This window comes from Streptopelia decaocto, assembly GCF_964273445.1.
Source record: "Streptopelia decaocto genome assembly, chromosome: 2".
Lineage (NCBI taxonomy): Eukaryota > Metazoa > Chordata > Aves > Columbiformes > Columbidae > Streptopelia > Streptopelia decaocto.
The window spans coordinates 44,160,005-44,187,826 of record NC_138655.1 but is presented as its reverse complement, the minus strand read 5'-3'; the positions used below and the strand labels follow the sequence as shown (position 1 = coordinate 44,187,826).

General features: G+C 39.8%; 1 protein-coding gene across 1 annotated transcript in view; it reads left to right on the top strand.

The window, feature by feature from the left end:
* Nucleotides 1-10,962: 10,962 nt before the first annotated feature.
* UBE2V2 (ubiquitin conjugating enzyme E2 V2) overlaps nt 10,963-27,822 on the top strand; it is a 29,083-nt gene continuing 12,223 nt past the window's right edge. The window contains exon 1 of the mRNA XM_082044641.1: nt 10,963-11,097. Coding sequence (XP_081900767.1) covers nt 11,082-11,097 — 16 coding nt within the window. The 5' untranslated portion in view covers nt 10,963-11,081. The remainder of the gene's footprint in view (nt 11,098-27,822) is intronic.

Here is a 27,822-nt window from a genome sequence, read left to right as displayed (position 1 = left end):
ATCTGAAAGCTTGTCTTTTTAAAATGTACATGCTACTGTACTATACAGTCATTTTAGAATTACTACAGGGAAACCAGACCTATCAGTACGAGAGCCGCATTCACTGGTGAGGCTATCTGCTTACAGTGTACTCAAAGCACAGGCACAGCACAAAAACATCACAACCAAGCTGAATTAAAACCACAGAAAGTTCAGTTTAGCACCCACTTCAACAAGTTCTTCAACGCATGTTACCCTCCAATTTGATTTTTCCACTTCTTTCTTGGGTTCAATGATGCACTCTGAGGCACAGAACAGTAGTAGAAGTGCCCCAGATGAACCCACAAAACCAACTCCTCCCCTGAGGAGCAGCACCGCCCTCTGCACCCCCTCCTCCAAGCATGCACCCCCATGACCTCAAAACTAGATTGTGAGACCCTCCAACACCACCATCTCGACCAGAAAACCCCCGAGGAAAAAGCTACAAACAAACCTCCTCCCCCAGCTTTGCCTTTCGACGGCACCAGCCCGGACGGCCTCAGGTTGCCAACACCCTCCCCGCAGCTCCAGCAGGTTCCCGCCTTCCCGCCCCCTCAGGGCTCGGCCGCGACTGTGCGCTGCCCGGGCACCGCCCACTGCTAGAACATTCTGTGGCGGTAAATGTGCGTGTAACCCCCATCTCCTCCCAAACCTCCCACTCTCGTCCCGAGCAACTGCCCCCCCGCTGTCTTTTTTTCTTTAAATATAGATGGCTCTGCGATGAGAGGCTTGCTGTTGTACGAGCAGAGACGTGGTGCAGCTCGGTCTCCTCCTCGTCCTTGAGGGTGTCACTGGGATGGAGGTAAGTCTTCAAAAGCGAAGCCTTGCCCGTGTGGTGAGCCTGGTGGCCAGCTCTGGTGTGCCCTCCCGTGGCTAAAATCGCATACTATGTCTCTGGGGGGAGAAGGCAATGTTAGAGAGGATTTTGTCTTAGTTTTGCCAAATGTGATGGCTGTAAGTAGCAGGAATAGCAGCTGAGTGTGTATACCTTTAAATAAGCTTATGTAGTTGGTTTGTTTTTTCAGAATGTAAATTTATAATTAGGCTTATGCTCACACGTTTTCCTAGGTTTTGCTTTAAGCATGGAAGCTGGAAAAAGTACTTTATGTATTTTGAGCTGTGCTTAAGGATGGCAGAAGCCTCACAACCATATTCCTGGTACTTTCTAGCACTTGAGAGCACGACTCTGAACTAACTTCTAACTTGGATATACAGTATATTTTTCTCTCCTTTTTTTTTTTTTTTTTTTTTGGGTGGGGAGGTATTATTTTGGTTTGTTCTTGTTTTTTTTTTTTTAAAAAAAAAAAACTTCACACTGGTTTGCAACTGCAAAACCTTCTCCTGCCTTATGAAAAAATCTCGGCCTTTGAATCTTCAACACTAAACATCAGGTTAAAATCTAGCAAGAACAGGCAGTTTCACTAGAAATTGTGTAGGATAAGCTGCTCCAGTCTGCTCCCTTCTTCCTCTGTTCCTTGTAGTCTCTAAAAGTTTTGGGAGTAAATCCTCTCGTGGTGCATTTGTAACTCTGTTATCTTTGCATATTGCTAAATATTTTTCCTGAAAAAAGTAAAGGAAAAACAAGAACTCAAAAGTTTCAGGCTGGCTTTCTAAGGGCAAAGCTAATACCTCTGTAGCTCATGAATGCTCCTTTTGCTAAATGTTGTTAGTAAAATTGCAGCTACTTCAACAATTCTCAAATGAATAAAAGTTTATGAAAAACATGTAAATGGTATTTGATAACCTGAAACAAGATCAGTGCAGATTTTGACATGTTTACCACTCAATTAAGGTTATAGAAGCAGTTGAATTGATAGTAACCATCTCTAAACGCCTTTCTGTGAAAAAGGCTTTATCCTTCTGAAGATAAAGGCAAAAATAAGGCATTTAAAAACAAACTATAATAAAGGCAAAAATAAGGCATTTAAAAAACAAACTATAACACTATCCAGCCAGGAAGGTACTCAGGGATGCCTGGTGTAAATCTGCTCTTTGTCATCACTGTTAAAAATGATTGACATTTACTATGGAATAATTAGTGTTGGTTAGCTACCTCACTTTAAATTCCTACAGGTGATCAAGTAAGCAGGTGCTATCCAGAGTCCAGAGGTGGTTGATTCTGTATAAATAAGGCTGTGTGAAATTCACGTGTTCCTTCAGTTGGATTTTGCAATACAGTCTTTACTATAAATGAAATGCTTGCAATAAGAAAGCTTCCCCAAGTGAGAAATATGGTTGCAGTTTTTGTAGCTTTCCTAAAGGCTTTCCTTCTGGATTGAATTTTTTTTCATTTAAGTCTGATTTGACAGGTATGTGCAGCTAATGATGCCTTCCAAGGGTCTCCTTAAGCTCTGTGTTGCCAGTAGTTTGTTGCCAGTAGTTGATAAATTGTTTTAATTAAGTTTCAGAAAGAACAGGTTTTTTTTCTTTTTATTACAGAAATCTGTAATATTTTCCAGCTAGTGTTTTCAACACAAAAACCATATACTAAATCTTATATGCATGTTCTAGCAGCTGCCATAGAAAAATGAATTATTTATGTGGCAAAGATCTCTCCTTCATAAGTGTTACAAATACATCAATTTCATGCTGGTTTTAATCTTTAAAATATTCTACAAACATTGAAAAAATACATACAGTCATTCATTCACCCTAAAAAAATTAACTCTGGTAGGACTAGCTTTAGTACTGAAAAAAAAAGGGGCATCTAATGTAGCTTAAAGATGGCCATAAATCCACAGTAGCTTTATTCCTGATTATTGCTCTTGCACCATTCAGGCTCTTAGAGAGCTGACAACAATTTTTTTTTTTTTTTCTGAATACCATTATTCTTTATTCCCCTTCTGTGATTTTTCTTGTGGCTGGCACTGTCAGGAAACCTGTAGCAGATCAGTGCTGAAGCGTGTCAAGCACCGAGTGAATACTGCCACACAGAATAAAGACAGTGGGTTACTTTTAAATATTCCTAGGTTGTGTTGCTACCTACCAAGGAATCTGGCTCCAGGAACAACTGAATGGGTATGTACAGTAGCTCCAAGGCATCTGTCACATGTCAGGGCTAATGTATATAAACCAGCAGATTCAGTGTCACCAGAAGCCAGTGAAATGACGCAGAAACAAGCCTGGCTAGTTAAAAACCAGTCAGGTGGCGATCTTGCCTCCACTTGTGCTCAGCTTTAATTTCCCCTTAGCCTGAGTTATACCTGATGGATGAGTAACGCCTCCTGTTCTGCTGTGGAGTGAGAAACGTGGCTTAAGTTAGCAAAGAGTTATTGTCTGGGGTAGTGCCAACACAGCATAAGAACAATCTCCTTTACTCTGTAAATCAAGAAATTTAAGCAACATAAAATGTCACCATGTGGTAGATTATAGGCTATATAACTTGGCTGTATGTGCAACAGTACACAGAGCCTACAGAGAAAAGCAAGACTGCACACTACTGTGTGCAGGCAAAGTTCATAAACTCTTCTCACCCTACAGAGAACAAGCCCAAATTTTATACATGGAAGCAAGCTTATGTTATCGAAGAGGTAGCTGAGAGACTTCTGTTGTTAAAATAATAAGTAGGGAAAAGATGTGAAATGGAATTCAGCCTGGGTTGATCAACTACAAGTAAGTGCACATTGTTGCAAACTCTTTCCCATCATTGAGAGCAGCTGTGTGGAGAGGGACTCTGGGTACTGGTGGATGAAAGATGGGACATGAGCTGGCAATGTGTGCTTGCAACCCAGAAGGCCGGTTGTATGTTGGGCTGCATCTAAAGGACTGTGACCAGCAGGTTGAGGGAGGTGATTCCTGTCTGGTGAGACAGCACCTGGAGTTCTGCATCCAGGTCTTGGAGCCCTCAGCACAAGAAAGACATGGACCTGTTGGAGGGGTTCCAGAGGAGGCCACAGAAATGATCAGAGGGATGGAACAGCTCTGCTGTGAGGACAGGCTGAGAGTTGGGGTTGTTCAGCCTGGAGAATAGAAGGCTCTTGGGAGGCCTTGTTGTGGCCTTTTAAGTACTTAAAAGGGGTCTGTAAGAAAGATGGAAACAGACTTTTTAGCAGGACATTTTACAGCAGGGCAAGGGGTAATGGTTTTAAACTAAAAGAAGGGTGATTCAGGCTAGACATTAACAAATTTTTTTACACTGAGGGTGGTGAAACACTGCTACAGATTGCCCAGAGAGGTGGTAGCGCCCCGTCTTTGGAAACATTCCAGGCCAGGGTGGACGGGGCTCTGAGACAACCTGGTCTAGTTGAAGATGTTCCTGCTCATTGCAGGGCGTTGGACTAGATGACCTTTGAAGGTCCCTTCCAACCCAAACTGTTCTGTGATGGCTGAGTTCAGGTTTAAGGCTGTCTGTTGAGAGCTTTCCCATTCCTCTCCTACCTCCCTGATCACACCCCTCCTTTCACGTTGTGTGCGGGGTTCGGGGGGGGAAGCAGCAGCAAGGAGGCTGGGGGAAGGAGGGAATGGAGGGGCGGGTGGCAGGGGCATTAGGGAATTCCGAGGGCTGCCGGTTGCGGGACGACCTGGCAGTCACTGCCCTCTGGCGGCAGCGGCCGGCCTGTCCAGCTGGGCCGGGGCTCAGCTCCCCCGGGGGCAGCGCCGATACCCGGCTGGTCTGAGTGGCTGGAGACTGGGGGGCCGGGGATGCCAGGTGGCCCTGTTGATGAAGTTGGTGTCATTTTTCTGACTTCCAGGCAGATATCGAGAGGAGGACTTGTGCAATCAGATGCTTTTTCCAAGTATATCAATTGAATTATTAGCGGTAATAGATAACTCTCTCTCTAAATCTGCATTTTGAGTTAAAAATGAAAATTAAAATGTGAGAGATGGCCTGTTACTGTACATAATTATGTTCCCTGTCCACGATGTAGGCTTTATCAAATCATGCAAGCATTTGTCATGCTTGGCTGTGTTCATTTTTCAAAATGTCAGTGTTTTAAGGACATTAGAAGTTACATATTAATTCTAGGGAAGTGCATTTGGTGAGGTAATATATAAGAAAAATAATGTAATAAATAAGGAAAATAAATGTTTTGATTTCACTTGACTCAGTTATCCCAGAGGAACCAGCCACCTTCCAAAAGGATATGTGTGTGCGTGTATATATAGATCTCTACACGTACCCACATATAAATTTATATGTATAACCTTTGACTATAAAACTCTGTTTCAATCAAGCATATAATATTTTTCACCCCTTAAATGTCTCCTGGAACAGGTATTTAATGTGTATGCTTTGAAAACTGGAAAGAACATGGGTTTCCTTGTTGAAATTGGAACAGTTGTTCGCTAAAAGTTGGAGTGGTTTTTTCAGTAACACATTTGGTTTCCTGTAAATAAACTCAATCTTCTGGAGAGCTTCTTGTATGAAAACAACTAAATTACAAAGACTTACTTATATTGCGAAAGAGAGAGAATAAGATTATTCTGGTAGTGTGTGTGCTGAAAAATGTATCACACGATTCCAGCTGTGAGTTGCAGTCAGTTGTTGGTGAGTGGAAAGAATGACTCAGCAAGAAATAATGAATTTATAACAGTCAGATGTGTCTGCACTGTAGTTCTTGGTAAGTCCAGAGTGTAACTGTAAGATTCAAAGGTTTTTTTTTCAGCTGGGGAATTAGCTCAAATGGTAGAGCGCTCGCTTAGCATGCGAGAGGTAGCGGGATCGATGCCCGCATTCTCCAATACATGTTTTCAACATTTTTGCAGCATTTGAAAACTTTTCCTATTGATCCTTAATTTTTCTTGCAGAATGGTATAAAGAAACCTGAAATGATTGTGATCTTAAAAAGTTAACACATTGTTTTAAATATTTCATTTTCTTCTTTTCAAAATCATGTGTTTGTCTTTTGCATGCAGGGAGAAACAATATAAACTTTGCATGAAGTAACAAAAGTTACTGACATTTTATTACAATAATAAACAACATGAACAAATTATGTTGAAGAATAAATGAGGTATTTTTTAAATGTGTACTTAAATATTTGATTTATTATTTATTAGTTAATTATACACTAAACTATAATATAAATTTAAGAACATTTTGTATTTCTGCTGTATTATTCATTATTTTTGTTCTATTTTGGTTGTGTAGGCTGTTTAATAGAAACAGTATGCTTAAATATTCTATAACTCTCTTACTCTTGGTTGCAAGACTGTGTCCTTCGCTTATGAATTTTCATATCTGTGAAATACCATGGAAATTGTAGATCTATGCTTGCACTTTTTAAGTCTTCATGAGGCTTTTTAAAATTCTGACTTGATTTTCTTAATTGCTCATTCAGATATGTAACTGCTTGTACTTCCAGGTTGATGCAGCATGAGGAGATGAGCCAAATGTACTTCCTATAAATACAATGAATTTGTGCAGTCACGGTCTTGGGAGTACACATGTTAAAACAAATAGAAATCAGGAAACAAAAATTGTGAACTAGGTTTCAAATAAGGAGACACTGTGCTATATCAATGTACAAGTAGCAGCTGTGGAGAAAGTAAAGGGGCCTAGAGATCCTTCCATGACATGACCAGAAAGGAGTTAACCTCTGGATGGGTGGGATCTAATTTGAATTTGCTTATTTCTCTTGTATTACAGAATCACAGAATCACAGAATCGACTGGGTTGGAAAAGACCTCAGAGATCGAGTCCAACCCTTGGTCCAACTCTAGTCCGTTTATTAGATCATGGCACTAAGTGCCATGTCCAATCTCAGTTTAAAAACCTCCAGGGACGGCGAGTCCACCACCTCCCTGGGCAGGCCATTCCAATGTCTGACCACTCTCTCTGTAAAGAATTTCTTTCTAATATCCAGCCTAAATTTCCCCTCGCAGAGTTTAAGCCCATGCCCCCTTGTCCTATTGCTAACTGCCTGGGAGAAGAGACCAATCCCCACCTGGCTATAACTTCCCTTCAGGTAGTTATAGAGAGTGATGAGGTCACCTCTAAGCCTCCTCTTCTCTAGACTAAACAACCCCAGCTCCCTCAGCCTCTCCCCATAGGTCTTATGCTCAAGTCCCTTCACCAGTCTTGTTGCTCTTCTCTGGACTCGCTCCAGCACTTCAATGTCTTTCCTGAACTGAGGGGCCCAGAAGTGAACACAATACTCCAGGTGAGGCCTCACCAATGCAGAGTACAGGGGAAGGATCACTTTCCTTGTCCTGCTGACCACGCTATTTTTGATACAGGACAGGATACCATTGGCCTTTTTGGCCACCTGGGCACACTGATGGCTCATGTTGAGCTTCCTGTCAATTAGTACCCCCAGGTCCCTTTCTGTCTGACTGCTTTCCAGTAACTTGCTGGAAGTTACTGTTATCCTGTGGGTGTCTGCTGAAGCCTGAGAAAGGGTAATAATTATTCCTTTTTTGTCTTCTATTGATACTTTGTTCTAAATATTACTCAGAAAATCTTTCCAGGGGTAGGATGAAGCTTGTGGACCATCATCTGGTAACTCTTTCTCCAGTGTTTTACAGCAAGAGGGCTGTCTGTAGAATCTCCACTCAAAAATCTCAACTCTATGAAATGCTGCTTCTAAATACATTTATTCCACAACATGGTGGTTGTATATTGGTTTTCTGAGCTGAGCATTACTGCACACAGAATCACAGAATGTTTGGGATTGGATCCTCGTGACGCTCACCCTTTACACATTTATAAACATTAATGACGTCACCCCTCAGTCTCCTCCAGGCTAAAGAGCCCCAGCTCCCTCAGCCTTTCCTCATAAGGGAGATGCTCCACTCCCTTAATCATCTTTGTTGCCCTGAGCTGGACCCTCTCCAGCAGTTCCCTGTCCTTCCTGAACTGAGGGGCCCAGAACTGGACACAATATTCCAGATGTGGTCTCACCAGGGCAGAGTAGAGGGGGAGGAGAACCTCTCTTGACCTACTAACCACCCCCCTTCTAATACACCCCAGGATGCCATTGGCCTTCCTGGCCACAAGGGCACAGTGCTGGCTCATGGTCATCCTGCTGTCCACCAGGTCCCCCAGGTGTCCCTTTCCCCTGCACTGCTCTTGAACAGGTCGTTCCCTAACTTGTGCTGGAACTTGGGGTTGTTCCTGCCCAGATGCAAAACTCTACACTTGCCCTTGTTACATTTCATTCAAGTTTTCCCCGCCCAACTCTCCAGCCTGTCCAGGTCTCGCTGGATGGCAGCACAGCCTTCTGGCGTGTCAGCCACTCCTCCCAGCTTAGTGTCATCAGCAAATTTGCTGACAGCGCACTCTATTCCCTTATCCAAGTCATTGATGAATATATTGAACAGTACTGGTGCCAGTACTGACCCTTGAGGCACTCCACTAGATACAGGCCTCCAACTAGACTCTGCTCCATTGACCACAACTCTCTGGCTTCTTTCCTTCAGTCAGTTCACAGTCCACCTCCCTACCCGATTGTCTAGACCACACGTCCTCAGTTTAGCAGCGAGGAGTCTGTGTAAAATGCTTTACTGTAATCAAGTTCTAAGTTTTCTTACAAGGGATGGTGTGTGATATTTGACAAAGAGTTTATAGAAGTTTTTTGCTATAATGATTACCCTATTTCGACCAAGTTGTAAGCAGTACTTGTATTTCAAAGAACTCTTATTTTTGAAGAGAGTGAGAGGTGACTTCACTACCACATGTGGGCACGATTGTTTGGAAGAAAAGGAACTTATGCTACTCAATGTGTTCAGCTCCTAGTTGTCCGCTGTTTTTCCTCTTAAGTTCAACATTGCAAATATCCTTCATTTTTTTTTTTTTCCCAGTAAACTTCCCACACCATCAGAAGAGTGAAACAAACCAGCTGTTAGAGTCATTCAGCACAGGGTTTCTCACAGACACCAGTGGCCTTATGTTTTTTTCTCCTTTTGGCCTGTTTTATGTTTCCTATGGTTACAGTTAGTATTGAAATAGTCTGTTGCTGCTAACCATCAGGTGGGTCCTACATCTAGTGGGCAGGTGTAGACTGCAAGTCTGCTGTGTTCTTTCAGACTCACAGAATACAAGTTTGCTTTGGTTTGAGAAGCTTACAGCCATATTTGTATTGTATCTCAGAAGATACACAGGTGCACTATTCATCGTCACCTAAAAAAAACCTGATTAATCCTTCTGAAAAAATAAGTGCACAGGCATTGGGTGCTGCCTTCTGGTCTTGGAGCTGAGCAGCTTCTGGTTTTACTGCAAATAGAAGCACAGGCTGGGGAAATGCATTTTGCTCCTCCTGGCTGCATTCAGGGTTACTACAGAGCATGAAGTTTGTGTAGTGGTCTCCAGTGTTCCTTTTCCACTTGCTCTTGATAAGAAAGTGTGTACACATATGCAGTCACGTGACAAGAAGAGCCAGAGGCCACAGATGCCTTGCAAAGAGCAAGTTTTATTTTAGTTACCTCTCTACTGGGGGATCTCCGAAGCCACACCTGAGCTCCCAGGCAGAGGTGACACCAGCGGGGACGCAGGCGCTGGTCAGTTCAGCCCTGCTGGAAGATCACTGGGCCTGCTGAGCTCGCCTGTATTTCAAGGCTTCAGGCAGGCGCAGCCTCCTGCTCTTTCTCACAACAAAGCAGGAATCTCAGACATAGTGATGAGGTGCCTAAAGTTTCTCAGAGGCCTATGTTATCTAACACAGAGGTTCTACTCATCAAGCACACAAGTGTGATGTATGTGCTTTTTCTACAGACAGGTGCAAGTCACTTGAGCGTATTTACCTAACCTCCTCACCAAATCTTCCGCTATATCCCCATACAGAAAGACTAGGAAAAGAGGGACAGTGCATATAGTATTTCTTTTTTTTTTTTTTCTGTTCATGTTCACAATATTTTCTGCAGTGGTGTTTTAATAGAAGAGAAAAATCTTTAAATATTGCTGACTTTTTCAGTATTTTTACTGTTTCCACTGAAAGAATATTGAAATAGGCTACAGGAGAGTGTCCCTAAAAATCAGCTTGTTGTGACAACAGAAAGCTCCACATATCATTAAAGTGCAGCTTAATAAATAGTTTCACTGTACTTGTAAAGTCTGCTTCTAATTCTAGTGATGTAGATAGTGAAACTCCTGCTTTTTCCTGTTACAGAAATCTGGTCAAAACTACTGACTTTATAAAAGGAAATAGAACTCAATGGAAGAACTAAAAGCTATGGCAGATTTATCATTTTTTATGTATGCACAGATAGCAGCCATTGTGTTTGATCTATAATGAACCAGCAAAGGAAAAACAAGGGGAGGCAGACTGGTTTATGCGCAAGGATGGCAGTGACTTCCCATCAGTGAAGAGGCTTGAGGGTAGCTGGGGGAAAAACATTTTGCATCCTTGCTTTTTTTTTTATCTCTACCAGAATGATGAGTTTAAGACTCTCTCTTTATAAATTGCAAAGCAAATAATTGAGTGTATTTATAAAACAGCATATGGATGTTGGCACTGGTTAGTGAGGCATGTACTGGACAGTCATTTTTGTGAGAAAACCGCTGCTGGCAGCAGCCCTGTGCTGGGGCTATGTGGGTCCGGGCTGGAACCATCTCCTGGGGTCCGTACAGCGCTCTCTAGCAGCGCAGGTCGCGGAGCTTCTGGTTCGAGTGCATTCGGCCTCCGTACGTCTTCAGGTCGCTTCGGTGAGCGCTGACGGGGCGCGCTCAGACGCTGCTGTCACCGAGATCTGTGAGGGAAGCCGTCTCTCCGTACCTGCCAGCACGCCCCAGAAGCGGTGTCGCTCTGCGGTTGCGGATCCCGGGTAGGATGCGGAAGGCGCTAGCGGCAGCGGACGGCTTGGGAGGCCCGGGAGCCGCAGGCTCGTCAGGCAGCAGAGCGGAACCCCACCGGCCGGGCCCGCAGTATGGGGCCCCGGCACCGCCCGGGCCCGGGCCCGGGCCCCGCCCCCTCTCATTGGCCCCGCCCCCTCTCATTGGCCCCGCCCCGTCCGGCCCCGCCCTCTAGCCTTGGCCCCGCCCCCGACGCTGGCGCGTCTTTCCCGTCCCGTGCCTTTTCCGCGCTCCAGAGTTGCTGCTGTTGCTCTGTGGGAAGTGACGCGTTGCGTCAAGCGGAAGTGACGAGCGTTGCGTGCAGGCCCGGACCGGCGGGGGGGGTTTGGACAAGATGGCTGGATCCACAGGTCTGTGAGGGGGCTCGGTGGGCCTGGGGCTGGCGCGGGGAAGCGGGGCGTTGGGCTGGTGCTGGGGAGGCGCCCCGTGAAGGCCGGAGGGGTCTCCTTTTTCGGGGCGGGCGGGCAGGGGGGCGAGCCGTCTCTGACGGGAGCGATCGGAGCGGGGAGGCATTATCCTCTGACGAGGAAAAGGGAAGCCCTAGGGCCGCCGGGCAAAGTTATGCTCCAAGCTGATCTCTCCCGTCTGTAGGGCAGCGATAGTCCTGTGAGAGCTTGGCCTAAGGGATGAATGGTGGGATGAGTGGCTCCATTTTCTATAATGAACGTAGTGGAGTACTGGAGGAGACTTTCACCTGCTGAACGACAAGAATGGATAGATGTGTGTGTGTATAGGGAAGGGAGATATCACTAGCCTGGTAAAAATGCTGCAGTAAAAAGATTTGTTCTTAGGGACATGTTTTAGTGCTGTAGTTATGGCTGGACTTGATGACCCTGAGGTCTTTTCTGACCAAAACAGTTATATGATTCAATGGTTTGTGCTGATGTACTATCTGGTGAGTATAGAAGTCATGGTATAGCACTGTCTAAAATGAGGGGATTGTCCTTTTTTCCTCTTGATGCAGGGGGAAAGAGGTCAGGCCTATGTGGTGTTCTGGGGCAAAGGTACTTCAGTTTGGTGGTGACTGCAGCATAAGGGGGGAAGAGGAGTGAAGCATCTTGCTCTCTTTTACTAGATGAGCGTTGGAACTAAAGGGTCTCTCATATAGGCAAATGGAAGGGAAAAGAGCTGCAAGTCATCCCAGGAATCCTATATCAGCAACCAGTATAGCATGTGTTGAGTATTTGCATGGAAGACTATCATGGAAGGTGGTGGCAAACAAAGGGACAAGAATATTGTTTCAAATACTAAATGCAGAAGTTTAAGAAGCACAGTTATATTGTCACAGTTTAATTTGATGAGAGGCTTGAAATATAAAATAACCTTTCCCCAGTACAAAAAGCTGAAGTCTTCAGGGCCTCATTTCCCCTTCTCTCATCCCTGAGTTTTTGTAAGTGGGATTGGCAGTACTCAGGACTGAGGAATGAATTGACTTCAGTGGTCAGTCTAAGGTGAACATTGGCCACTAATTTATTTCTGCTTCCAATCCATTGGATCATTGGGAGACTGAGACTATAACAAAACAGAAGAAACATCTATGTATTGAAACTGATTTGGGTACCTTACTGCTGATTCTGTGAGGAGAGCTTGGGGAGTTTTTTTGGAACAGGAGAGTCCTCTCCAATTGGTAATGTGCATTTTGGGATGTGAGATTTATAGAGTGGAATTTAGTAAAGTTACAACAAATTGGGGCATAGAGCAGCTTTTCCAATACTGTGAAAGAGAAGTCCAAAAAGAGACGCTCTTGCCTATGATAAGCTGAGCTAGAATGGACATATGAGAGAAACTAAAGTATTTACTTGGCTATGAATTACTGAATTTTGTTTTGTTAAAATGTATTGGCTTACTTCCTTGTGTTTAAGTTTCAAAGGATTTTATTATTAGTTTTATTATGCAGCAACTCCAAAAGACTTCAGCTTATGTCTGGGATCTGACCTGAGTTTTCTCATCATGCACAGGAAGTAAAGTTGGTTTAGGTCATGTGTATTGAGTATTGGTGTTTCACATCACAGTCCATTCAACCTGGGTAGAGCAGAATGTCAGATACTAAAAAAATTGCATAGTATGAAAAACTGTTTTCTTCCTACAGAACATTCAGCTCTATAAGAAGAAATATTTTTTTACTAAGCTTTCTCAGTTTTACTGCTATAAATGGTCTTCAAAGTTTTGCATGTGATATTTTAAAATCTCCTATATATGCTTACTCAGTGTGGTTTTGTCTCAGAAATATAGGCGCACCTAGAATTCAAAAAAAGAGGGAGATGTAGAAAACTATTTGTACATTTATCTGTTCCAAAAAATGTAAAGTGCTAGTCCTGTATGTATGTATGCATTGTTCAATAAATGAAATCGTAGTAAAATGAAGCGAGCAGACAGAATCATTAAAAAAAATGCTGGAAAAATTAGTCAGTGCTTCTAAAGCAAAATACTTGTTCCTGTGGTGAAAATACTCTTGGCTTTTCATTGGTATATGCATAGATTTGGGGGGCTGGGGATGTTTGTTCTGTTCTTTCCACATAATACACAGAAATTTAGATATTTTTTTTTTTTAAGACTTCATCCAGAACTGCCCTTGTCAGGAAGGTGTGTTATACTCATTTGTGGAGCAGGGAAGGGAATGATTTACTATAGATGTAAGATTTAGCTCTACATAGCTCTGTGATTTTTCATCTGCTCTTGCTGTAAAGTGCAACTTAATCATTTATTTCAGAAAAAAAAGGAATGTTTTGGTTGCATGAAGTCCAGGAATTAAATTCTAGCCCCAAGGAAGTCAACAGGAAAACTTTCACTAAGGTCAACTGTCTCTAGTTTTATCCCAGAAATTCCTTTCCTGGGCTCGCTAGTTCTTCGAACAATCTTGTAAAAAAATGACATGCCTTTAACAACAGGTAATTTACTTTGAAAGTAGCTGTTCTGTAACATGTGGTAAAGAAACTATGTATGTCAGCATTATATTGTTTTCAAATAAGTATCTTACCCGCTTTCTAAAATAATCTATATTGATTGATTTTACATGTAAATATTACGTGTCCTAGAAACTGACATTTGTAAGCTACAGTTTGATTGATCTTCTAATATTTCAACTGCTTCTGCTTGAAGCTGGATTTGAGTTGTTTGTATGGGTCCTGCTGGAGGTCTGGGAAAAAACAAGTCATTTTTTAAAAAAGAGAACAGCTGTTGTTGATATAATCAGCCAATTTCAAATTGGTTATCTGGAGATTTATTCTATTGACATCTTTGAAAATACAGAGCAGAAGATGTGATTAAACATAGTTTCAGGTGAAAAGAAATGATTTACCAAAGCATGCCATTTAAAATTACTTGTGTAACTTGAGAGAAAGAAATAGACCAATAACATAATTAAAATAAGTTAATTCAGGAGTTAATTTCTGCTTGTCCATAATTTGTGTTTTACTTAAAATTACATCTATAGCCTATACACATAAGGTATCTAGCTAAAATGTGAATGTTTCCTAAAAACAGTGATCATGTCACTAAGTGTTTAGAACTTATGTGTGAAAAGATGAGAATTAAGGCAGCAGTGTCTAGTACTCTGCTCTAACTACAGGCTGCTAAAGCTTTTGTCTCCTTCCTCTCCTTCCAGGGCTTCAGTAGCTAGGGGGAGGGTGAACCGGGCTCAGGTAATGAAAATTCCTGTTGGTTTGCTGAAACTGTGCACTCAGGGGAAGAAAATTGACTGATATACAGTTAGCAACTCTGTGTGAGATTCCTGATTTACTTCTAGTATGTAGGCACAAGTAACCTCTATTGAAAGCATGCTTAATTTCTTTGGAGGGGCACAGCTAGATTCCATACAAGTATTTTTTCTGTAAAATCAGTGCTTCTCATTTTGAGATATTATAGTCTTTAAGGATGAATTGGCTTCTTTATGTGACTTATGTTACCCATGCAAAATTTTATTTGCCTTTGAATTTATATGTGATTGATTGAATAGAAATGGCACAGTGGTCCATGTCAGTGCCTTGTTTTCTTAAGTTTATTTTTTTAACTTCTATGTACAAACATTTAGTGCTGGTGAAAGCAGTTCTAAGTGTGCATGACTGCAGCTGTAAGGAAGATGATATTAAAAATGAAGGACTGGAAGTGGTTGTGAGTGCATTCAGTCTAACTCCCTGAGCTTTGCAGCAAGGACTGACTGTATCTTTCCTGATGACTGGGGTTTTTGTTGTTGTTTTTGTTTTGTTTTTAAAACTTTTTTTTTTCCTAAAATCCTCCATTGGAAAAGATTCCATAATTTGAGATACTATTTCGTAATGCTTTCCCTTAAATCCTTTGCAACTCTTCTCCATTTCAAATCAATCTGATGTCTGTCTTGTGCTTGGTGGGGTAGAGACTGATGGATCACCATAACCTGTATTCATAAGTGGGATGTAGAAGTAATGTTTTAAAAACTTTTTTTTTCCATATAGGAGTTGGTATATTTTAAGCTTCATCTCTAGAAAACTTGTGTGTTAAACTCTGTGCAGGTAGGCTTCTCTTTTCCTCTGAGCTGTTGGATGCCCATATCCCCCCTCTTTCTTTCCTTGTGGAGGAAATAGTTGTCTATTTTCTATCTAGTATGTTTTATCGTTCAGGATATTATTGCTCCCTCCCTTTTTCTCTATTATGCCTCCATCACTTTGTTCACTTATCCAGAACCTGTCCAAGAAGTCAGTTTAAAAGCTGTTTAGAATTTTACAGTCCTTATAATTTGTTCTGTGTATTTATAATGTTAGCTCTGTAAGCACAGACTTCTTGAAGCTGCAAGTAATCATACAAAACAAAAGAAGTCAAGTACTGTATTCAGTGAGGCAGCAAGCACTCTGTGTGGGGCATTTTCCATCCTGTCCTATGCACAAGGAATTGCAACTGTGATTGTTCTGCTTGCTTGAAAACATTTTGGCAAGCCACAAATAATTTAGATGTGCTTCAGCTGAGTTGAGAACAATCTAGCTTACAAAGGACTTTTAAACTATATATAGACCATCAGTTCTTTTCAGCTCTGTGGCATATATAGGCATATATTTCTTCTTGAAGCTTTGCGTGTTTTCTTGTCTTTGTTGCTGTTATTTTACAACTCTGTCTTTAAATACAAGCCCAGTAACTGTGTAAGAGTATGCTCACAGGCTAAACACCTTCCTTCTGAGATAAAAAAGTGGCCTGCTTTGTAATCTTCTATTTGTTTAAGAGTTTGTTTGAAATTCAGGGATGTTATCAGGCATAGTATGAAAGCCCATTACCTAAGCTATTTTGCACAATCCTGGGAAATTTTAGCCTGGATGAAGATACAACACACAGAGTTACAGGAAGAACTGCCTTTCAGCAGTTGGAGGCAGATGGTCCATACTATAAATCTAAGCATGGATGAGAAGACTTCTCATGTGTGAGAATAAGATTGCCAAATCTTATGAGTAGTTGCTGGAGTTGAATTACGTACATATTTGGTAGTGTTTGTGTTTTGCCTTACGGAAGATTTTTCCAAAGGCAGTGTTAAGTACATGCTGTGAAACTGTTCAGCCTCATTTTGTTGACGGACCCTTTTTCCTCTCTCTCCCTACTCTTACATGTATTTTCCTAGACTATAGCTTGTGCTTTATCCAAACAAAACTTGATGCAAGGTCCTAGATCAGCTTCAGCTACTCATGTCTCTTAGATTTTTGTTGCTTTGCTGTCTCAACTACACTGTGGGAAGCTCAGCACGTGTTGTGGAAAGACAAGAAAGTGCTATTGGGGAGGTATTCAAAATATTCTTGGTTTAAGCTGTACTCAGAAGGGTTTTGCTATATTCTGCCTTGCCCAGAAGAATGTTTTTCTTTGTGTTTGTCATTTGGAAGACACTAATGAGATACAATTCAAACAATATTTTGAATAAAATCAATACATCAGGGCAAAAACTTATGACTATGAATCTGGTTCTGAATAACATGAGCTTCTGTTTTACAGCCTTTTCAAAAATGTGTGGTGCCTTAAGTACGTGACTCTAAATCATTTCTAGTTAGCATTTTGGAACAAACGGAGCCTTCAACACTTAGAACTTTAGAGCTCTAAATTAATCCTTTATTTCAGAAGGATGAGAAGCTTCAACTAGATTTAAAAAATGTTGTCCGAAAAATTATGCCTAACATCTAGGTAGACTCAGTATCCCCTTTTTAAAAATTTTTGCATTAGACATTTAAAATGCACTAAGAAAAAAATCACCTTTGATTGCATTTGTAAGTATTCATAACTGGATAGTTGCATGGGTTTGAATTTTGCTTGAGTATATAAAAAACATTTTTCCCAGTACATATAATGTCCTTTACTCAGGATACCAATATAGTCATAGTAAAGTGTCCAGTTTTATTCATATAACTTAGAACTTTTTTCAAGGATGAAGTTGTAAGCTTTCTTCTCACTGGAGTGGAATATGTCATATGTAAATATTAAGTAATTTGAACTTTTGAGATATGCCATATAGACAATTGCAGGCTGAAATATGACTGTCAAGACTCATGTAGGAAAATAACATAATGGCAGTTCTCGTTGCTAAATATGTGGTGATTGGTACATTTGGTGATTATATCCATAAGTGTATGTTTATGTGTATAACTGAAAGAGTAATAATGGATCTCATTATTTGGTTTACATTGGTAAAGGATCTTTATGTTTTGGACTGTGGGTAGGTGCTGAGTCATGTTGGAAAGGACCTTCATGCAAGTCTTAGAACAACTGTTTGCTAATCAATGGCACGTAACCTGTTTTAGACAGCTTTACAGCTTTACTAAACTAAGTCCTTGATGCTACTCTTGTTATCTGGGTCACACATATTTTTACTGTTAGAACAGACCCTGTGAAAACGACTTTGTGACAAGAGATATTGGCCTTTTCTGGGTTCCTCTAATCTCCCACTTTTCCTGTCCCCTTTGTCTGAAACAAATTTTTTTATGTCATCTTACTTTAAAAGGTACCTTAAAAAGTATGTATTTGAAATCCTTTTTCCTCTCTGCCAACACTATCTCAGGTTAAAAAAAAAAAACTTTTTTAAAAATTGAGCCTTTTTACCAGTATACCTTTCCTTTTGCTTTTCATGCCTTTATATAACTTTGTTTTTAATAGGTTAATTTGCACCAAGCAAGGGTGTGTTTGGTGTTTTTTTGGTTTGTTTTTGTTTTTAGTTTCTGAGGAGAGAAATTGGAAAGATTTGTCTGATAAAATCTTGATTCCTTAGTCTATTAAATCACAATATTGCTGATGGTTTTTGAAGTGACAGGTATCTTTTCTAACTTCTCTTTATTGGCTTCCTGCCTTGTGTTGTTTAGTACAAAATTGAAACAGCAATAAAATTCTCAATTTGGTAAGCATCACAGTGTGTCATTTTTGTAATCTGTCACTTCATATATTATAACAAAACATATGGGAAGATAGTTGAACCATTTAATATCTCATCTGTGTTTCCTGCAGTGATTTCCTATAAAGAGTTTAACTTTTAAAACCTATACATTTCCACCCTTCACCAAAACAGCTTGGATGTCAATTGATGTGCTGTTTAGTGACTTAAGTGTTTAATTCTTGTATGTTTTTTCTTATGGTTGGGCACAACTGGACATGCAGTGTTTGATGTAGCTAAACTCCAAGGTAGCGATGGTCTTGTTTATAGCAGAAAGCATGCACTTAGGTATAATATAGACTGTTAAATTTGTGCAGCTATAATTGGTGCAAATTTGTAAAATTAGTTTTACCCAATTTACACAAATTGTCTTTTAAGACTGTAGTCAGTGGTTTTTATACTATGGTTTTCTATTGGTGTGCTGACTGTTTTTTTTTGAGGTTCTTTTTATGAGATATTTTAATTATTTAAACCTTGTGTGTGAGCTTTTTCAAGGTGTTTGGTTTTTGTTTTTTTTTTCTCTTTGTTTTTTTTACTAAGAGCTTGCTTGTGCCTTCACTGTTTTGTAGTCTAACAACATATGTGTCTGTAGTGGACCAAGCTTCTATGTAAGTGCAGTTTATATGAGCACCATTAGTAATTTCATGCCAGTAACTGTTCTCAAGATGATTGTATTTGCATGAAAATGCAAAGATAGGCTGAAAGGAACTGTAACTGTTGTTGTATCCTTGCTAAAACAATTGAGTCCAGTTGGAGGTTTTCTCAGATCTGGACTGTATTCTGTGTGCGCATATATCCAGTCTTACGTGCTCTCTGTGCTGCTCCTCACTAACGTACGTACCATGGCTCACACTTACTGTTGTACCTCGTACAACTTTAGGATGTTTAGAGTATTGTTGCTACGTAAAACATCAGGAGAGTGAAGAGGGTATTTGGAAATCGGTCTGCAGGAGATGGGGAACGGAGGTTTTCAGCGAGGTGTGAATCTTGGTAAGGAGAGAAGGTGCAGAATGGGAAAAAACTTGCCTGGATTTGAGAGAAATGTCTTCTGCATGGGTGCTGGTGGGAGGGTGGAGGAGCATACTGCTGTGACTGTTTCTTGGCTTCTGCTGGGAAGTGTTCCTCGGCAAGTGATGTAACTTCATAAGAAAATGGCAGCCATGTCTCCTGGTCTGCTGCCCTTCTGGGAAAGGGGTGACAGTGGGGAGCAGGGAAGTGGAGTGGCCATGATCATGGTTAGAAGTGAATAAAAACTAAACAGATATGATATTTTCCTGGAGGACATTGACCATTGCAGGAAAAAACCCCTCCACAAGGCTATCTTGAGTAAATAATCCGATTAATTATCAAACAGAATGGTAAAACTCAAAATGACTAGGAGCAGTTAGCTCACTTTATTCTGGTTACTTAAGAGGCAGGATCAAAGAAAAGAAGGGAGGACTTCCTAGGTGAAGATGCCGTGACAGTGGAGCTATTGTTCTGCTAGTAATTTCTCATAATTAAAAACAGAATTAATGAAACCTAAAATTGCACATAATTTTTCTTATGAAGTTAAACACTTGAAATGCCCACTCCTGCAGAAGTCGAGTCTGAGATCTTGTCATTCTTTCTTTGAAACCAACAGCAACTGAAACATAAAATAAACTGGCGTTGCTTTTGCAATTTTGAAATGCTGAGATCTCTTACTTCAGCATAAGGATTTGTGGTTTAAGCTATTATCAGGTGTGTTTGTGACATCAACTGCTAGTGCTCAGATCTGTAGAAACTTGCTTCTTCCCTTCCCACCTCCCAAACTAGATAAACATTAGTATTGTTCATATACTGAAAGCTCCATTAGGATTGCCTGGTGTGTAAATATACTATTTTTAATTAAATGCAAAGCTGTGGCTGTGTAAAGTGAGCTGCTATTACTACCTCTCCGTCCTTGTGAGGCTGTCCATCACTATATACTACGTTCTCTGTTCTGTGAGTGCAGCTGGTAAGATGTATGTGATAGTGAAATGAGAGCTTTGGATACCACCAAATGCTTCTGAGGTGGGCTCAGCCTTGAAAGTGGGAGCTGACAGGTAGTAGACCATACTTGTGCGTGCGGCTTTTTCTTTCCAAGTTAGGAGTCTTCCTTCCCCTAATAATGCAAGTATAAGGTTCTGTTTTACTTTGAAGACCTGTTGTACTGTATTTGGCAGCTGAACCTGAAATATGAGATGGAGCAACTTAAGTTATATTAAATGCAAATTTTAACACAGGGCAACTAGAACGACTACTGCGAAGAACAGGTCAACATGTAAATATCATGCTGTTTGGAATTTATCATTTCCAATTATTACGGGTGGTAGATAACTGACAGTGTCTTAATGGTATGAATAGGCATAATGAAACTGAAAGAAAAAGGAAAGAAATTGACTTCTGTAAATCTGTGTTCTGTCTTCAATGAAATTACTGTTGTTTTAAACAGTAGTGTTTGTGCCCTACCCTAAATATTTAAATACCCCTACACCCCTCCAGACCTTTTCCTCTCAGCCAAAATGTGCGTGCTGGGTTTCATTAAATGACCGAGGCTTCTGCTGTATTAATATGGTTTCTCATTAGCTACCTTCTTAACACAAGCTATGTATAGAACGTTTATGACCATGGCCAGACCCAAATATTAAAGAAATTTCCCACTGAAGTTGTTTTCATTGACCCTAACTTCAGTTTTGAGTGGTGTCTGTTAAGATACCAACAAATACAAGATTTCATTTAAGTGAAATAAATAGAAACTATCACCAGTGTAATTTTGAAAAGGAAGATTACTTTGGTTAGCTTTAGCTGAAAGGTAGGTTTTAAGATGAAAGTTTATAACTTTCATACTGCTGTGACTGTTTCTTGGCTTCTGCTGGGAAATGTTCCTCGGCAAGTGATGTGACTTCATAAGAAAAAACCAAAAAGACTGATGAAATGCATACTTTAACATCAACATAGTTCCTAGAACTTCACGTCCTCAAAGTCTTTCAACCTGTGTGCTTTCATTTTTTAAAAAATTTTAAATATTGTGAAAGGCAAAAGAAGTTAACCAGTTACAGAGCTCCTGCATAGTCAAATATATTATGTTTTATATAAATATATACATAATTTTAGTCCTGCAAAGTAGTGGAATAAGCCATTCAGTTCTTACCAGTTCTGTTGAGTACAGGTGATTTCTTTAATTCTTGCAAGATGACAGTTTTCTAATGTCTAGGGTTGTAGCAAAACTGGCTTTAAATTATGAGAGAAATTGAACACATTGCATAAATAACCATTTGATCTATACCTTTTCATCGATGTACATCTGTTTACTTGAGTTATAAAAACTTAGCTGGTACTCATTAATTCTGGTAGTTATTCATCTTGTTTGTCTATTTGTTTTGGGATGAATAATTTCATTTTGCATGGAAATGGATTTTTACCTGGTTACGTCAGACTTGTTTTTATTTTTGAACTTCTGTTGCTAGAAATTTTCCACAGATAAAGCTTAGTTAGTCTTCGTGAGTCTGCAACTCTAAACTGTTGTTGCTTACAGCTTTGCCAGTTGTGGACAGTCATGACAAATCTCTGGTCAACTGATTGACACAATACATAGTTTAGACACTAGCAAATGGAGAAGAAAGCATTTGAGATCACTGTTGTTTTTGAGGGGTTGCCCATGATTAGTTTTGGAAAGACAGACTGCTCTGGGGTCTCTGATATCTGTTGTCTTTTTATGTCATCTTTCTGTACTGAGTGACTTTATTAAAAGTCCCTCTGTATTCTGTTATCATTGATAGAAGTGCATCTTTTTGTTTTTATGTGACAAAATCAGTGATGACTGAAATGTTCCTTTAAAAATATTATACTTGTGTTATGTGGCATTTCATCCATACATGCTATAATTGCTTAGTACCTTATTCACAATCCTGTTCAATGTGTATGGACCACATATTGCTGCTACATACCTTCATTACACCATTTAAGATAACATAGTACTCTCCCAATTGAAGTTAAAAACTGTTAATGCAGAATATTCTGTTGCCCAAATTTCATTGCCATAGTTGCTCAAGGAAAGTAGACAAAAATAGTGTATGGTAAAGGTAGCCTTATGAACACTACTGATATACAGAATTCTGAATTTGAGTTTTTCTGAAGTTTATCAAAACTTGATTGGAAAGCACCCATAATTCTAAGAAAGCAGAAGCTTCAATTAACAGAAATATTCAGATGTATCAAACCCATTTAATGAAGGTACAGTTTTCTCAGTGCAGGCTGACTGTACATTCGGTAGCGCATGGTTGGGTTGATTCAGACTGAGTTCCACAGCAGCAACTGGATGCTTTTGCAGTTACTGGAAAAAAAAGTCTTGTTTTTCACTGAAAATGGCTATTTGCCTTGAACAAAAACCACGTTGTTTTCTTCAATAGTAGAAACAGTACTTTTACTATGTGTTTAGTAACGTTCTTGATTTCAAACAAACAAAAAGTTTACTGTTGAATTGCTGCTCTCTGCTACTAATGGTGGTGATAGAATTCTTTTGGAGACAAAACTCCTATCTCCAACCTTGTTAATAGGTAAGCTACTAGAAATACTTCTGGTTTTAGAGCCAGGTTACTGTGATCAACCTCAGATAGTAAGTCAGCCATTTTTTTGTGTGTGTGAATTCACAGATTATTAATATTTTACCAGTCAAAAGAATATGTGATGTGAGCAGGGTAACTGGCAAACAAAACGTATAGATCACATTTAAAAAAATATTTTTTTTTGCGGACTGTCTTCCAAAAATTTAATTCCACAGGAATATATTCTGCAGCCAGAACAAAATATGTTAGCATTTCACTTACGCTAGCCCTGTTTCCCTTTTTTTTTTCTGTGTATTGCCCATTTCAGAGCCTTTGCTAGTTTATGTTCTTTTTGTGGGTGTGTGGTACGTTGTTGTTGTTAGTACAGTATTTTAGTTTCTTCCTCTATTTTGTCCAGAGCAAGATGACTTCTGAATTGTTCAGGCTGAAAGGAACTTGATATTTTCTATGTTTCTCTATGGAATAGAGATATTTTCTGTGTTTCTCTTCCTGCCTCAGGAGAAATTTTATTATGGCTTAGAGCTTGCAAGGCTGACATCCCTCCCTGCTTCCTTGTCATTAAAAAATACTTATTTTTCTGGCAGCCTGAAGCTGTTAAATGGGGTTTGAGAGTTTTCGTCACCAAGCTATACACAGTTTTTTTGGTTTCTGTTTGCTGAAGTCCATGGGCAAAAGGTTCAAAATTGATACATTCAGAAGTGTTTATACTGCAGACTTTTCCTGGCATAGCTATCTCAATCAGGAAGAATAGCATCCCTGACAATATCCTAGCTGTTTTAATGTATAATTTACTGATATAACTTGTTCTTGAGTCCATATTAAGATTTGTTTTTATAGCTGTGTTGAGGAGTGTGTGGGCAGCATGGGGTGCGCTGGTATAATTACGGTAAAAGGTTCCTGGTATGGATGTAACTTTGAGGAGTGGTTTAAGCCAAGAGCTAAGGAGGATTTTAAGAGAAACTGAATGTTGGTATGAATATTGTAATAGACAAATATTATAAAAATAGTTTTGTATATAACAGAATCTCACACTTGAAGCTCTGAGCCAGCCTACGAAAAATTAGGGTTATGGCAGCAGGGAGAAGAGCAGAGTGCAGATTAGCCCACTCATGTCTTGTTACATGGCAAAGAATCATTTGACATGCAGGGAGCTTGGACTCCCAACTGTATTTGCAGGAGTGTGTCCGTGTGAATTGTTTAAAAATGTGATTTAGTGTAGCCAGTGTGTTCTGTCAGATCTGACCTAAGTGCAATTATGTGTTCTGTCTTAATGCTGATTAAATCTCTGTACTAGTGGGTGATCTGGCACTACCAGCTGTGGAACTGTCTTAACATACTAGCAAGAGCAGGTTCCTCCAGCTAATTCCCCTTTATTGATCCAGTCAAAATTGTTGGTCTTACTAAAGGATATTGAAGGTTCTTCCCACCCCCCCCCCCCTTATGTTTTTTTTTGGGTTGTGCAGATTCTGGATAAAAGCATAGCTGTAACTTCTTTTTTAACTTGTCCTCTGGGATAGTGCACTTCTTGCTTCTATTAATTTGGTGGTTTAGAATGCGATGTCAGAAGTAACTCCATATGTATGAAAGCAAACCTTTCTGCTTAATTTAAGTCTTTATTTACTGATTCTGCTTTTATTCCTTTCTCATTGTTGCAATTAAAATAATTGTTAATTTCACAGATTTCTGATGGGTTCCAGTTTATGTAGTACCATTTCATGATTAAACTTCTAAATTAAAGACTATTGGTGCCTGTAAGCATGGGTGTTTTTTGTTGTGTTTTTTTTTTTTTGTTGTTGTTGTTGTTGTTGTTTTTTTTTTTTTTTTTAAGTGAAATACAGTTACTTACACTCTTTGAAAACTTGGTAAATACTGTTTGATGGTTCCCATGCAGAGTTCCGGGGGGGTCAGGAGGTATTTACCAATAAAATCCATAGTGACGTAATCTTTGCAGAAAATCTGAAAAGAGATTGAGGGGAAGTTTTTTTTGTTTTGCTTTTTAATCTTGATGAACCTAGCTGTATGTTCACCTTGAGAGTCTTAGTCCATCATACCAGAGAGTTGTGCTGGGTGCAGTGCTGTACCACAGCCACTGTTTACCACTCCTACAGCTCTGCCAGTCTTAAAAATCTCATGACTGCTTTAATCCCCTTCACTTGGAGGCGAGAGGTTTTAGCTGAGGGATGATTGTTAGGGAGTAAAAAAACCCCACCTGTCTACACTCGCCTGAAGCCAGTTAGTGGTCCCATCAGCAAGTGGAATTGGGGAGAGCAATATTTGGCAAGCCCACGGTGGTGAAAGGCTGGAGACATTTCTCCCTTCAGTTGCTACTGCTTGTTCCAGAAGGCACACCTGAGGTCTGGTATTCAGCTGAAGCATGGGAGTGGTTTCTGTAATTTCCTCTTGCTGATGAGCTGCAAACTAGATCAGAAGGATGTTGTTTCATTGTCAAAATTCTGTAAATAAAATACTGATTCTTATTCAGATTCCTGCAAGGAATATTTCAAAGTTTTTAGCAAGTACTTGATGAGTTATATTGGCTGGATTAGAGACAAAACTCCAAGATGTATGTGCACCATTAACATACAATTTAGATTGTGCCCTCTGGAATACATAAAATATAGAGTAAAAAAAATGATTGTTCTTCTCACTATTGGGAACAAACTTAATTTCCAAAACATTCAGACCATCATTACTTGATCTTCTGGATAAAAGTTTGTGTTGTTGTTTTACTGGAGAGAAGGTGCAACCTTGTGTAACGTGTCTTCTGTTCTTCAAGCCAGGTAGACTTGTATTATGTGAAGGTTATAGCATGACCAAAGCAAACATGTAGAGTGCAATAGTGTGTGCAAGTGCATGATTGGACGCTCAGGACAGCATTAGCATTTAATTCCAGTTCATTTTACTGTTAGTTTCTAAGACTGTAATTATGAAGGGGTTTTTTTTATCCATTGTGTTATTTTATTTTAATGGATTCTGTGTCATTTGTCAGAAATCTATCAACAATGGTTTTCTACTAAAACATTCAGTAGTGATTCCAGTTGAAATTTGGAGTATTGAGAATAAAACATTAAACACATATGCTAGGAAAGAGTGACCTGGTAATCCTTTGTTGCAAAAAGCTCTAGCAGACATTCATAATTAAGATGTGCACAGCTTGCTGCTCTGTCCCTCTGATGTCAATTGACAAATCAGAGCATCTCTTTGGAAATAGGATGGGAGAGGTTGTTGTCCAAATCTTAAATGTAGAATTGCATAAAAAGAAAGATCTTGAGCATTACCTATGAACTCATAAATAAAGAAATAGAAAATGTTTGGGAAAGTGGGCTAACACCTTGAATATTGAAGTGCTTTTAAAAAAATAGTGGTTTTATCTTAATTCATACAATAATTTCTGGTGACCCCAACACAAATGTTTGTAGGACTGTGTAACTTTCTGAAAGGGAACCTGTTTGAACATGTATTTGGGCCAGTTTTAGTTGAGAATTAGTTTTTTGGTGGTGGTGTTGTTGTGGGTTTTTTTTTTTTTCCTCCTCGGGGTTTTTAAATGGATTGGAATCTTGGTAAGGTAGATTTTATTTTTTTTTTTAAACATTAAGGTGTTTTGACTCTTATTTTTAACCCCAGAGCAGTCTTTTCTGACTTAGTTCTTGCACTCATAGGAATGTTAGTGTGAGGAGCCCGAAACCTGCTGTCAGATGTTTTTGTCTTTTTTCAGAGCAGATCTAAATTATTTACTGGAGATTTTCTGGAGCTTTCCCACATCCATCACTGCTTCCCTTGGGCAGTTCAAGGAGCTGGTGAGCACAGAAAACTTAGTGGAAAAAATGTGATGAACACAAGACAGTCAGTCATAAAGGGTTGTTATTTTCTAGTAACTGTCATCTTCTACAGTTTTGTGTGTTGAGCACAATTTTGTGTTACAACTGAGCCAGCCCAATGGCTTTTTGCCACAAAAAACTCCCTCATCCCCACACCCGTAGTTTTGCAAAGGCACTGAAAGACACAACAATCAGCTCTGGCATTTGTTGATCTTTCTTCCTGAATCAATTCTGTTGATTAGCTGGTTGGATTTGATTTTTGCCTAAAGGAAAAACAGCTTTTTGCTGAACTGGTGTGCCAGTTTAGCTAATAGAATAGAGGAGCCTGGTTAGTACAATAGCAAGAGTCTTGGGAGAACATGTGGAACCTCTTCTCCTGGCAATAACCAGCTGGGTCATCTCAGCTGTGCCAAATGGTGATGGCAAGTCATCAGAAATAAACTTAAACCCTGTTTTCTACCATCTTTCATGTGATTTTTGAAGAGGTAAACTGTAAATTAGAAGTTCTGCAAGAATTCTGAGAAATAATGGATCAAAGCCGCTGGAGGAGACTAAGAGACTGATTGGGTGCTAAAGTTTATCCTGCTGGTTTAAATTTTTATTTGTTTGTTTGTTTTCAAGATTAACGTTGCCTTTTACTGGCAGACTCCATTCCAGAGCACATATGAATCTGGAGCAAAATTAAAACCTTGTGCTCTTTAATGTGATAGAAACACAATTGACAGTTTTCATCCCTACTCTGAATTAGATATGTGCATGTACAGGTCTAATGTTAACAACTAGTTAGGATGGGACCAAAAGAATGGTGAAATGAATTCCAGTGAAGCTTTTTGAAAGGATCTATGCTTAAGTATTAAGTAATTATCTACTCCCTGATGTATGGTGCTAGTATTTTCAGGTAATCATATGCGAACTCTTATCTGTGCAAATAAGCTTCCAGAGTAGTTTAACTCCATTAAAACATATTTTTACATTGAGGTTATTTGAGTTTTTGCTGTCATGACTGCACTTTCATGCTAGTACTCCTCAGATCTCTCTGTGAGCTGGAGTGGTTTGTTAAGCTGTCAGGCGACTAACCAAAATGTATAATTTTCTGCTCAGTTAACAAGATGAAATAGCTCATTATGGGCTCAGATGAGGGGCAGTTTCTGCAATTTTTAGGAGCATTTCCTTAGTCTGTGTTATTTATAAAAGGCCCAAAACCTGTTTTAAGCACAGTTTAAGAGAAACCATAGTCACACAAGATAAGCTATTTGAATAGTTTCTGAAGGGTATGTTTATCTATACTGGTCTATATGCCTATGAATTGAATGAATAATCATG